The sequence below is a fragment of the Phyllopteryx taeniolatus genome, chromosome 8, assembly GCF_024500385.1.
Source record: "Phyllopteryx taeniolatus isolate TA_2022b chromosome 8, UOR_Ptae_1.2, whole genome shotgun sequence".
Classification (NCBI taxonomy): Eukaryota; Metazoa; Chordata; class Actinopteri; order Syngnathiformes; family Syngnathidae; genus Phyllopteryx; species Phyllopteryx taeniolatus.
The window spans coordinates 23335463-23348091 of NC_084509.1; the positions used below are offsets into that span (position 1 = coordinate 23335463).

General features: G+C 42.0%; 2 protein-coding genes across 10 annotated transcripts in view; both read left to right on the forward strand.

The window, feature by feature from the left end:
- Positions 1–12629, forward strand: part of tp53i13 (tumor protein p53 inducible protein 13) — a 400199-nt gene that overhangs the window by 319826 nt on the left and 67744 nt on the right. The gene's annotated exons all lie outside the window — the stretch shown is intronic.
- mecom (MDS1 and EVI1 complex locus) overlaps positions 1–12629 on the forward strand; it is a 143430-nt gene that overhangs the window by 38839 nt on the left and 91962 nt on the right. For 8 of the 9 annotated variants that reach the window (XM_061781378.1, XM_061781382.1, XM_061781379.1 and 5 more), the window contains exon 2: positions 6617–6966. In XM_061781378.1, the coding sequence (XP_061637362.1) occupies positions 6617–6966 (350 nt within the window). Of the gene's footprint in view, positions 1–6616; positions 6967–12629 lie in introns of those variants that run through there. The other variant, XM_061781392.1, reaches the window with a different exon arrangement.

The window sequence follows — 12629 nt, forward strand, 5'->3', positions numbered from 1 at the left end:
AACACCCCACCATAATCCCCCCCGCGCCCCTCCACTGAACTTTACGTATTGTTTTTCTGACTGCTTTCCACTGGACGGACTTGAGTTAGTGTCCAATTGGGATCTTATCTCATTCAAAACAACCATAGAGATCATTTGGCTAAATGCCTCACTTTGAATCCCGATATACTGTTCTTGCAGGAAGTAAATGAAAAACTGAAGGAGAGAGAGACAAAGATGGAGATGCCATCTGTGGCTTCTTGTCTTTACATCGTGGCTATTGATTGTGGCTCAAGGGTGTAAACTGTGTGTTGCATTTCCATCTGTGTATTTATCAACATCCCATTTGTTTGCATTTCATTAAAAATAAATGCACTTTGTGACTCTTTCATATTGATTATCTCAGTCTGGTTAGTCACTCTGTACTACTGAAATTAAATTCCCATAATTCTTTAGTGCAAACAACACACTCTATCCCTCGCTCTCCTCCGATGCATCTTATCCTGCGCTCCTTGTCCAAACATACGTCTTTATCAAGTGACTGTTGTCAGACATTAGATAATTAATAGGCCATTTGTCAGGCCTGTGAGAAACATGTTAAAATCCCCCGAACAGCTCCCCAGATAAATCCTGCTGCGGACACAGACGCCTTTGTTGTGTCAGCTTGCCATCGGAGCTGCAGATTTACTATTAAAGGACCCTCATTATTAATCACAACTAATGCTAATTAATTAAGTGTCAGCGTGTGCACAGAGGGACCGGCACTGAGTTTCAGTTTGTTCTGAGACGTTAATTGGTTACTGGGCCCTTAATGAAGTGTTTTCCCATTTGGAGTAGTAGTTGACTCATTCCGAGCGGAAACAAAACAAACAGACGATGCTCATCAATTAAGATTGCGATAAGCCATATGAACTTTCTACTCTGATATGCGCGTGTGTGTGCGTGTGTGTGTGTGTGTTAAAGAAACAGAAATATTTTTTTCAGATTGTTGGCTTTTGAGAGGCACAATATTGGTGGTTGCACTGTTTCTTGAAATAGTTTCAAGAAATTGGTTGAGGAATAACATTTCAGCACTTTATTAATTTGGTGACTGCTGAATAAACCTGTTCCCTTCAACCTGTACACGTGGTTTCCTCCAAGTCACCCCAATGGACATGCAAACCTAAAGACTGTCCAACATGGCCCCCATTAAGCACAAAGAGAGTGTTAATTAGGAAGCTTATTGCCTCTCCTGAGGCCAAGCAGGCTCAAAACATTCTCCCCTCCACCCTGCTGAGGGAATGGAGGCACAAAGCGATGCACTGTAATTAACAGTGCTTCGTAAATGAACAGCAGCCCCTTTCTGATAGGGGCTCGCTGTAATTGTTTTTGCGTTGTTTTGCAGTTGGCCACTATGAGTTAATTCTCTGAGAGTCGTACCCTTTTCCTAAGGGTATCCACATTTTTCACATTCAGCCCATTTAAATGATCATATTTTTAATTTGACACACCACTCATGACTTAGTTAAACTCGAACTCAGTCCTGTTGTATTGCAGCGATTGTTTTTTTTTGTTTTTTTTGGGCACAAATTGTCTCATCTCAAACCTGTCTTAATAGAATCATGTGCATTTATTCCACAATTTAAAACAGCTCCCTGGTGTTTAAATAACATGTACAGTATTTGTCATGCCCCAAGGATCAAGAATTATATCTTTTTTTTTTTTTTTTTACATACAAAAGTGTTTCCTTTTTCACAAAAATCAAGCCGTTTCACGAGCCAGCCGTCTCATGCAAGTGAGCCAGCCCTAATCCCGCCTCACCAAGTGCTAGGCCAATGGCAATTCCGTCTTTCTTTAGCATGACAGAGGGCTGGACCTCCCCGGCGCATTACCGCCGGTGTTTGCCTGTCTCCTCTTCTGGCTCGCTTTTGCTTGCAAAAGTAGAGGCCAGAGTGTGGAAAACATGCTTGCAGCCAAAACAATGATTGCCTTTTTGTGGCTCTGCTTACCTTTTGGCTTTGACGTATAGTGCGTCAGCCGCCGTTTCAAAGTAATTCTTTCACTGTGGAACTTTGTCCAGCCTGGCTGCCAAGTCACTGGTTGAGACATTCTGTGTAAGGCGGTCATTATGCTAATTAGCCCCACTGTTTTGTAGACGTGCAGAACGGCTTGCTCACAGACACAATTTCAGAAATACCGTCATTAGTTCTCATCATTTTTTATGGGATGTTTGCGGACCTCCAGGCGATTGACTGTGCTTGCCAAATTCGATCTGCACCTCTGCCCTTAAGATTGAAACGTTGTACGTTTTACCAGGCATTGAGATAAATAAACAGCCAAAGAAATGATGAAGAGTGCAGTTTCAAAATTGTGATTGTGACTGATGAAGGGGATAATGTGTGATTATGTTTGAGGGGCTTTGCAAGGGTCATTAGCCTACAATTCCAAAACGATAGCAACATACAGGTGGGTGCAACAAAAGTGGCTATGAAAGAGAAAAAGTAAATGCAATGGAGACAGAAAAATGGACAGTGCTGAAGACCAAAATGAGAAGGGTGGGGGTGGCCCATGTCCACAGGTAGGTTATTTCTCTCTGTAAACATATGTACCCATTTGTCCCGTGGGTGCGTCCCGTCGGCAGTGGCTGGGTCACACCTCCATTAGGGGCTTTGTCAGAGTGATTAATAGCTCTTTCTATCATCTTTAATTCACTCCCTGATGATGGCGGCCCTGCTCGCGGCTCAGGGTAATCGTGTGATCTATGAGAGCTCCCAACACCTTGTGGCAGAGGTGAAAATCATTCCACCCATGCAGATAGCAGGACTGGAAACAAATGTTTTCCATCTTAATAAAAAAAGAAATATGAATTGGGCATCAAATGCAAATATTTGACGACGTTAGATACAAAATCAGAATGATTTGTTCATTCCTTGATAGGACCCTTATTGAAGTACCGGGACTCATTATGGCGTACCTGCACATACTGTAAATTAGTGAGTTTTTCAAAATGCTGCATTTGTGATACTCAATTCTATATGTTTTGCATAATTAGAACAATATTTTCAGTGATTGGCTGGTCTTAAGAGTCAGTTACCATGAGGAGGAAAAGGAAATTACTTTTTTTCCTTATTTATGTCACCATTGTAGGGTCTGTTTATACTGGAGTCCAGGCAAAAGTTAGACCCAAATATATTGGGATGCAGGAGAAATAAGCCAGGGAGCAGGCATAATTTCCAAAACGATAAAGGCCAAACAAGGTTCATGGAAAAATTTAAATGCTAAATTAAAGGCCCAGTAACGAAGCCAAAAAATGTCTTGTAAATTTGACACACCACAGAGAAAGTATTGTTAACAAGCCGGCCAAATTTGAATGTTTTGTTGTTTTTTTTTGTATGTGAAAAAAGGCCTCAAAACGGTCAAGATCTGAGACATACTTTCAGCTTCCAGACACTTTGGGCGTGTCACTGTATGCTCTGAAAACCCCGTCCTGCGGAACTTTCAGCTGTCAATCAAATATGTACCTCCTCTCCAGGCTCCTAAGCGAGGAGAGGAGAAATCCTAGCGATGTACATTGCACACAATTTCCCCTCTTTTGCCTCCGTTGAAATTCAGTGGGCCATTAATCGCGCTGCTGTGGCCGCCGAAGGGTCCGCCATATGTGCCCACAGCAGTGCGATGGAGCGCGGTCCCCCTGGATGATTGTTTTTTTTTTCTCCTCCTCCTCCTTGATTCCATCCGGTTCGCCGCTGCCTCGCTACACGGCGCGCAGGGGCACACCATTGGCAGATAAACTTTAGCCCAAATAACACAAAACACATTACAATGAAGGGAAGATGTATTTTTTCATAACTCGATGGCCAATTGCATGCTATTCTGATAGAAATGGATCAGGTTATTATAAATAAGGAAGTGGCAATTCTGCTGAATGGTCACTGCATGGAATCAGGGTGCTTGGAGTTTTTACAATGGGAGAGGAGGGCCTGCTCATGATGGGCGCCATGCTTGCGTCATCTGCTCCCCGTTTGAGCCTCCCCCCCCATAATTTCGGAAAACTGAGATAGTGAAAGAGTTAAATGCTATAGTTCAACAATTCAGTACAAAATTAGTTTCGGTCTGTGCACATTCTCAGCACTTCAAACATTTTTAACGTATTTAGAAACAAACCACAAAAAATGTCATACTAGTAGGTCTTCAGCAAATAATTACTTAATCAAATTTGATTACATTCAATAAAAAAAAAAACACAAACACATACACTGAAGTGATCATCTGTGTGAGTATTTACCACCTGCGTCTATAAGCTTTTTGCCTCATTAATCTTCTGCACTTGGAACCCCAACTTCTAAAACCCCCAATCTAAAGGGTTTGCTTCAAGCTAATGTTTACCTTACATATATACAATTAGCTGTTTATGATTCCAAATCGTTTTGTTGAGTCCAGTGGACGAAGGAAATTCCTGGTCTAAATCAAATATAAACTTGAAGACCAGCATTGGAGGAGAAATGTCAAAGGAGGACCAGCAATGGGGGGATACGGTTACCTATAAAAGCTTTTGTCCCTCTACCATGTGGTAAGCGTCACATCCAGGACTATAACCTTGTTACACACAGCGTGTTGAAAATCATTAGGCTGACTTCTTGAGGCTCATAGGGTTTCATGCTGAGGCCAGCACCACAATCTTTAACGGGCTTTCTTTTTCAAACATGCCTGGCCCACTTGAAATGTGTTGAACGCAATAGTTCCACAGATATTTTAGTTTAGTCTTGCGTCGCGCAACCGCTTCCTACACATACTGTACATTAAGTTCACAAGCATAGATGCATCTGTACGTCAGCGCGTGATTTATTAAAATGTGAGAGATTTTGATCGGGTATCTAGTTGGGCTTTGGCACTTGAGGTCAAGACCACTTGTAGCAGATCACAGTGATCTTTCCAGTCATTCGGAAGAACAGTTGCTTCATGGTCGGTGAACAAATAATGCATTTTTTTTTTTTATCTGTGTGAGGATTAAAGGCTCCATGGCTTACCTCACAGTGAGGCAGTGTCACATCAGCAGTCATTCTGGAATGTTCCTGAGCCCAGGGATGGGTTTCTGAGCCTCATTAGTAAAGCCCCTTCAGTCCGCAGCCTGTCAGCCCGCGTTAGGCATAGCCCACCACAGATGCACGCCAGGGAGCGACAGCTTCCTGTGGATCATTTCCGGATTTGATTGTCTCCTTCTTCCACTACGGGGATAGCTAGTTCATCAGAAATCGTCAAAATATGTCATCTGTTTTTGGTGATTTTTGATTATCACTAAATCTGCGTCCATGTCGTTTTTCGTTTTCATTTCTCCCCTAAAACTTCAAATGGAACTGGATTTTCAATTATTCATATAAGCACTGTGTTGTCAGAAGATATTGACAAAAATCTGTTAATAATATACCGACATTTAAGGACTACATTTCTCTGATTTCAGCAAGTCTCTGTTTCAGCGCAAAAAACAAGTTCCATAAAGTTACTCCTGGACAAGTTTGGTGTGGAAGAATTTAACAGCCTGACCTCACCCACATAACAAATTTGGGATGATCCACAACAGATACAGTGCGCCAGGCCCTGTCGTCCAGCAGTTTCACCAACGCCAAATCAGCAATGCAAACAGCCTAGTGGATGTGATCTGCATGTGTCCAATCCTTGTTCTGACTGAGCCCTGTGAAGTCTGCCTAGCAACAATTTACCAGCCAATGTATGAAGTGAACAGGGAAAACTACCAAAGTAATTCTGTTGATCTGTTGTCGGTGTGCCTTCCAGCTATCATATTATTTCTTCACCTCGAGTGTTTTGTGACATATTAGATATCAGATATATATTACATTAGATAGACTCTGAATTCTTTTAATGACACTTTATAATGTTCGGTACAAAAAAACAAAACAAAACAAAAAAAACTGCACCAAAAATTTGAGACTCTAAAGGCAAAATTCAAACATTTTCGACTGCTACATAATCAATATCAAAAAAAGAAGAAAACAAAAAGACAAAATGTAATGCAGACAAATACTATGCTGAAGAAGCCCTGTGTGAGTTCAGAGGTCATTTTCTATGTCCTGTTTCGCTATATTCATAATTAACCCCTGTGCGCTTCCTTCCGTTTTTACTGTATGACAAAGATCAAGTTCAGGAAAAGGAAATATAAAACAGTCAGAGCAGTACAATGCCAAGTTACTTCTGTTCACTTGCCCTGGCATCAGCCCATTTCAATGCCATAAACCCTTGATCCTGTTTCTTACATTCCATGTGCAGTATTTGTTTTTAGAATGCCAACTTAAGCTACTTCAGTCTTGGTTTAGCGATAGTACATACACAGTGATGCAATCAAGGTAAATTAGGAGAAACAAAGATAAAAACATTTACGTTACGACGTCGCTGCTACCTTCATGCTTCAGTTCATCAGTAATAAGCTCACATAAAACACATCCAAGCCATTAGAACATGATACACCCGCTCCATACAACAGCTTTGTTAAGTTGTTTGTTCTGCTGAGGAGTCTTTTTTAATGTGGAGCCTTGTTGTATAATATGACTTGCTTTAAAGCTATTATGCAAACAAATACAACACAATTGAATCGTTTGCGGCTCACTGCCCTCACAGTAATTATTTTTGTGTTTTACTTGCACAGATGACGGAGATGACAAGTATGCCCTTGAAACTTCGGACATCTTAGATGATGCTTGTGGCTCAGATGGAGACCCTGCACGGTCTTCAGGCCTGGCAGAGGACCCGACGTCTCCGTCTGAAGATGAGGTGTCACCTAGTAGACCTGCGTCCTTCCAACAACAACAACAAATAAACATATTTTTATCCCAAGAAAACTTGGCCATTCCCATGGACTTTGAATTGCAACAGTCAACTGTGCTAAATGGTGCCCTGGGCATCTGGAGTCGCAGGAGTATTTACATTGGTGAACGCTTTGGACCATACGTCGGCGAGCGAACGCCTTCTCTCAGAGACCCCGTTCAAGGCTGGCAGGTAGGAAAAAAAGTCGGTCTAAAAGTATAGATAATAGGTTGGCTGAAAAGCATCAGTATTTGAGCATTTTTTTTTTTCTGGAGTATCGTTTGTTTCATAGTTCACTGGTAGATTTGAGAGAATTTGTTACCAAGCACTTAGTTACTGCTGCGACTACGTCATCTTTGCTTTATGTGGCCGAAGTAACATCATTTGGACAATTAGGATAGATCCTTGGCTGACGTCACTTGTCTTCTTATAGTCTCCCATTTCACCATGTTCAAATTTAGCCCAGCACACCACAAGGCGGTTATTTCTGTTTCACACTCAGTGATGTAATGTTTGATTGGAACCATTGAAAGAATAGTAGCTGAGGTTGTGCTCTTAACTCAATTAAAATGAAACGCCATAAATCCTAGTTAGGGACGCAGTGCGGCCATTGGCAAATCACGTATTCGTCAGACGACAGAGAAAATCGAAGGTAGGGTCACAGGACAAGGTCAAAGGTTAGATGTGGTGTGTCAGTGTCAGACCGGTTTGGTTTTATGGAGGTGGAGGAAGGGTCTCAGTTTTGTCTAGTCTTCTGGATCCTCTCCCATTTGGAAATGAGTCACACACACACACACACACACACACATATATATATATATAAATTAAGGTTTAGGAGTGGATGAACATTCTCCTTCAGGATTTTCTGTTAAAGAGCAGAATTCATGGATTCATTAATCTCAGGAAGTTGTCCAGGTCCTGAAGGAGCAGCGTGCGCCAAGACCATCACACTACCACCACCATGTTCAACTGTTGGTATGATGATCTTTTTCTTAAACGCCGTGCTACATTTACGCCAGATGTAACGAGACACACGCGTTCCAAAAAGCTCAACTTTCATCTCGTCAGTCCATAGAATATTCCCCCAAAAGTCTTGGGAATCATTCAGATATTTTTTTGCAAAAGTTAGACGAGCCTCTATGTTATTTTTGGTCAGCAGCGGTTTTCAACTTTGAACTCTGCCATGGATGCCATTTATGCTCAGTCTCTTGCTTCTTGTTGTGTCTTGAAGACTGACCTTAACTGAGGCAAGTGCGGCCTGTGGTTCTTGTTGTCCTGAGTCATTGCTGTTCTCCTGGGGTTATCTTTGTTGGCTGGCTACTCCTGGGAAGGTTCACCACTGTTCCATGTTTTCTCCATGTGAGGATTATTACTCTCCCTATGGTTCGCTGGAATCCTAAAGCTTTAGAAAATTACCTTTTGTAACCCTTTCCAGACTGATAGATGTCAATTACAGTACTTTCTCAACTGTTCTGGAATTTCTGTGGATCGTGTCATTTTGTTGCAGCTTTTTTAGATCTTTTGTCCGACTTGATTTTGTCGGGACAGATTTTGTTTCAATGATTTCTTGATTGAACAGGTCTGGAGGTAATCTGGACTTATATCTTTTTTTTTTTTAAACTGCAGGCTGAGATGTCATCTTTAAGTGTCTTAAGGTAAAACCTTCCGGTTTTTCCAATTCCAGGTATGATTCTAACAGTGAAGGAAAACAACACGTCCTTTGTCATTATCATTTGAACAACGCTGTCTCGATTATTCTTTTTCCCAGGCAAAGAAAAAAAAATCAGGAATTCTAATCCAGCAGTAATTTGTGAAGTGCTTCAATAATAATAAGCATTAAAAAAGCAGAGGAGCTGGGACCATATGTGTGTATGTGAAGGTCGGAGATCGGGGGGTGGGGGTTGGGGGAAAGATGGAATCTTGGTGAGGCAGCACTGTATCCCGATGTTTAATTACCATCTTGACAGCGACCCATAAGTCTTTCCATTAAGTAAATAAGTTGTAAAAAATTTATGATGAAATGCACATTATTCAGAATGGCTATTCAGTGATGACATCTCCGCATTAAATATGGTAAATGCTATTAAGCCCTCCTGAACTTCCACCCTCCCTTCTCAATGCCCATCCCTTGCCCATTGCCAGCACCCCCTCCCGCCTGCAGACCGTCAATATGCCAATAAGCCCCCTTTTGGAAGGTCTGTGCAAACAAAATTGATTTGGCAAACGTGAGTTAAGACAGAGATGTTTGCTTTCATCATCAAATCCAGCATGGCGAGGTGATGTCACCGACCGGGGAACGATAAAGTGGCGCTCCCATCTGGAGCGCTTGATGAACAGCCCTGAGCGGCTGTAGCTGGTCTTGACAGATCGAGGGAAGTTTGTCACCTGAGAGGCCTCAGCTCCTCAACACCATCACCATAAATTTATGGGATTTATTCATAAAGGGGAAGTGTGAGTTATGGGGTCCATGATGCTTTATGAATACAGGAATAGTGACTTATGGGAAAGATAGCCTCAGTAAATAAAAGGCATAGAGGCAGCACTGAGGGGTCCATTGGGCTGAGGTGTTCACCTCCGCTGTGGTGGACAGGGCTGGACTGCAGCCGCGTGACTAATATGTGTGTGGGTATGATTGTACAGGTGGTCCTCTGTTTACGGCGATGGAAGCCAAATTTGTAGTCGAGTCACTAAGCCAACAGCAAAGTCATAATTGCAGCACATTTTACTATGAAAAATTATTCTGGGCCTTCAATATAAACCAATCAAATGAAAGACACAAGTTGTAAGACATACAGTTGAGCTCAAAGTTGTTGCTACATTAGCCAAAATTTGAATTCAAGTGTTAAAGTTGTATTTGTTGAATGAGTATTTTGTGGCTTTAAATGACACAAGACAATGGCAAAAGACATTGTGTAAGAGAGATTAGTGAAAATATTCGCCATTTCCATTGCTCCCTCTTGTAAAAATTATCCATAATTGCTGAGCATTTTGAAAACATGATCTTTAACATCATTCTAAAGGATCCTGCTAACGTATTGCATAATCTAAAAGAGCAGTCAAATACACTATACATGATGAACATTAGAATTGCCTGTACTTTATATATGCAATTTATTACAAAATATACATTAATACCGCTTTTCACAGTTTATGAGTCTTTTGCTCTTGCTCATGAAGTTTCCAGCTAAAAGATGCTCATTCACCAAATAAAAATTCACTTCAACTCATAATCTGCCATGGGTATGAATAATTTTAGGCTTAACTAAATCAATGGTAAACCTACTCTGTACTTAAGAGTTCTCGTATGAATTTGGAAATTAACCAATATTTCCTCTTTGGTGCTCTGCTATAATATAGGGGAAGTTGTGGTCTTCACTTCTGATAATATTTACAGGTATTTTTAAAGAGCTTTTTTTGTACACAATGGCAATTTCTGGAAGCCTATGAGTCCATATTGTGTCATCTGGCACATTCAAATTCAAACTCACTTTATGTCAGTCGGTACCAACAATAAGAAAGCGAGCTAGAGTCTGAGAGAGAGTTATCCGGTACTCAATGAGTCTTTGGCTTCAACCAAATCCCTGTTGCCCCATGGGATTTCTGGGTCCTGGGCTTAAAAGATGGGTGCCTCCTGCAGTTGGAGGGATGGGCGGAGCACATTAGGGGTGCAGGAAGGGATGGGAAGGTAGGCATGGGCGGGACAGGGCTTCTTAAGGCTTTTGTGCTTGTCTTGAGTGAGAGGCGGAGGCAATAGTTTTGCTGGTGGCGAGGTGTTGAAGGAGATTAGCAGTGATCGTGAATGGGAGTAGAGGATTAGGTGGCTGGGCGAGGCCTTTCTTGGCTCTGACTGTCTCCTGAACCTCCTGGTCCTGAGAGGATGGAGGGAGGAGAGGCAGATGCCTGGTCACACATCCTTCAAACTGCTGTCAACTCAAGTACTTTACAATTGTTATAATGTGTGAAATGGATCATTCCTTTACTTTGCTTTGCTTCCAGTCGTTTTTCACACGGACAACAGCAAGATGGTGATTGGTCAGTGGTGCAGCCTCAAAATGAGTCACAAACTTTGCATTAAATTACATCTTGAGCTATACTTGAACATGAACATATTTTCCAAACCTCTTCATGAAGTCACCGGTGTGCTATGTAATTTGCATGTGTGTCCTCACAGGATCATTGTGTCTTAGACAGAGTGTGGGAGTGTTGACTTGAGAGTGTTTCAAAAGGGCATTTTTTTTGTATTTTTTTTTTTTCCTGCATGGATAAGCCGCTGTCCTGAATGAATGCAGATGTCTCTGGCCGTCTGTATGTCTGTCCCCTGTGCACTGACGGCCTGTCACCTCTCTCTGTCACGAGGAGAAAGAGCCACTCTCATGCCTCGCTAAAAGCCCCTTAATCCCTAAGGGCCTGGCCACATCCCATCCACGGCTAGAGAGGACGGTCCTACCCACAGCAGCGCTTAGAAGGGAAAGGCGCTATAGGGATGAACGTCTGTGTCACTCATGCGCCTCTCAGTGAAATCACATCTTCACGTTTTCCCACAAAACGAACAATATCAGGGTACGCTGAAATCAGCGTCCATGTATTTTTTGTTGTTGTTGTTTTTTTTTTATTTCAAGGTATAGATCCTTGATGAGTGACCAGCAGAATCATGCTTACAGTATAAGTCGTCACTTTTGGAGAACGATGTGGGTTTTGCCTATAGAAAAGTGTCAATCGCGAGAAGAGCTGTGCCAAGCCAGCAGTTGGAAAAGGGACGTAAGACTATTCTGTGACACACATTTCTTAAATATAATATTCCTAATATAATAATAATTTTATGATTTTTTTTTATATTTAAGAACAATTCAATTGTTCAAATCAATACGAGGAGTAGAAGTTATTTTATTCAGAAATGTGACAACATCGCGTTAGCATCCTTTTTCATGAATTCCAACAGTAAGCATGATAATGATCAGTGGTTTAAGTGTATCAGTGTAATATCTTAATCGGGCCACTTTTTAAAAATTGAATAGGACTAGCCGTAATCCTGTTTGAGCTGAGCTATCCCAGGCCTCGAACGTCTTAGCGTTCAACCTCTTGTCAACCATGTGGGTCTTCTTTAGTCTCACCGCGTGTCTGTGGGAGAGATGAGTTGCCTGTTCAGTGGCAGCCAGAGCTTGATTGTCTTGGAGTGATGTCCATTGAAAAGCCCAAAGACAAAACAAGCTGAGGGTTCATCGTCCTGCCTCTCAGTTAATTTGGTAATCCCTTTCTTTGGGTTAATCTGTTGTTTGTTGGTGCTGGTGGAAGCCAGTGTGTGTCTAGCAGTGGGGGGTTTTGACGTTCTAATCGCATGTGAAAAGAGTGAGGTGTTGACAGCAAGTGTGGTGGATTTTATTGCGGACGTCTCACAATTTGTCCAAACTTTTCCTTTTACATTTTTAAAGACAAATAACACAGTGATGCTTTTCTGATTTCTCCTTACGTCCTAAACTTACAACCCCATTCCTTCATCAGCTCCCCCTCATGCCCTCCTCCTTCCTCTCTCTGTTTGAGTTCCCAGCAGGGAGGGGAAGCTAGGTTAACTAACTGAACAAAGTCAGAGTGAATTGCAGAAGGACAAAGACGGGCGTGAGTGGGAGCCCGGGCATTCGGAAGGTGTAGCCAGCCGCACAAAGCCAGGTGAAGGAGGCCCTCATCAGGCGTCCGTCGGAGCAGGGCAAAGGTCATAGGCCATAATAGATTTTAAGTGAATGGAAGAGCGTATTTGACTCAAGTGGGGAGTTAAAAAAAAAAAGACATGAAGAGGGAGCAGTGATTGAATAAATCAGAGGGGGGCATTGTTAGTCCCATTTAATCTGACCTGTCTTGAT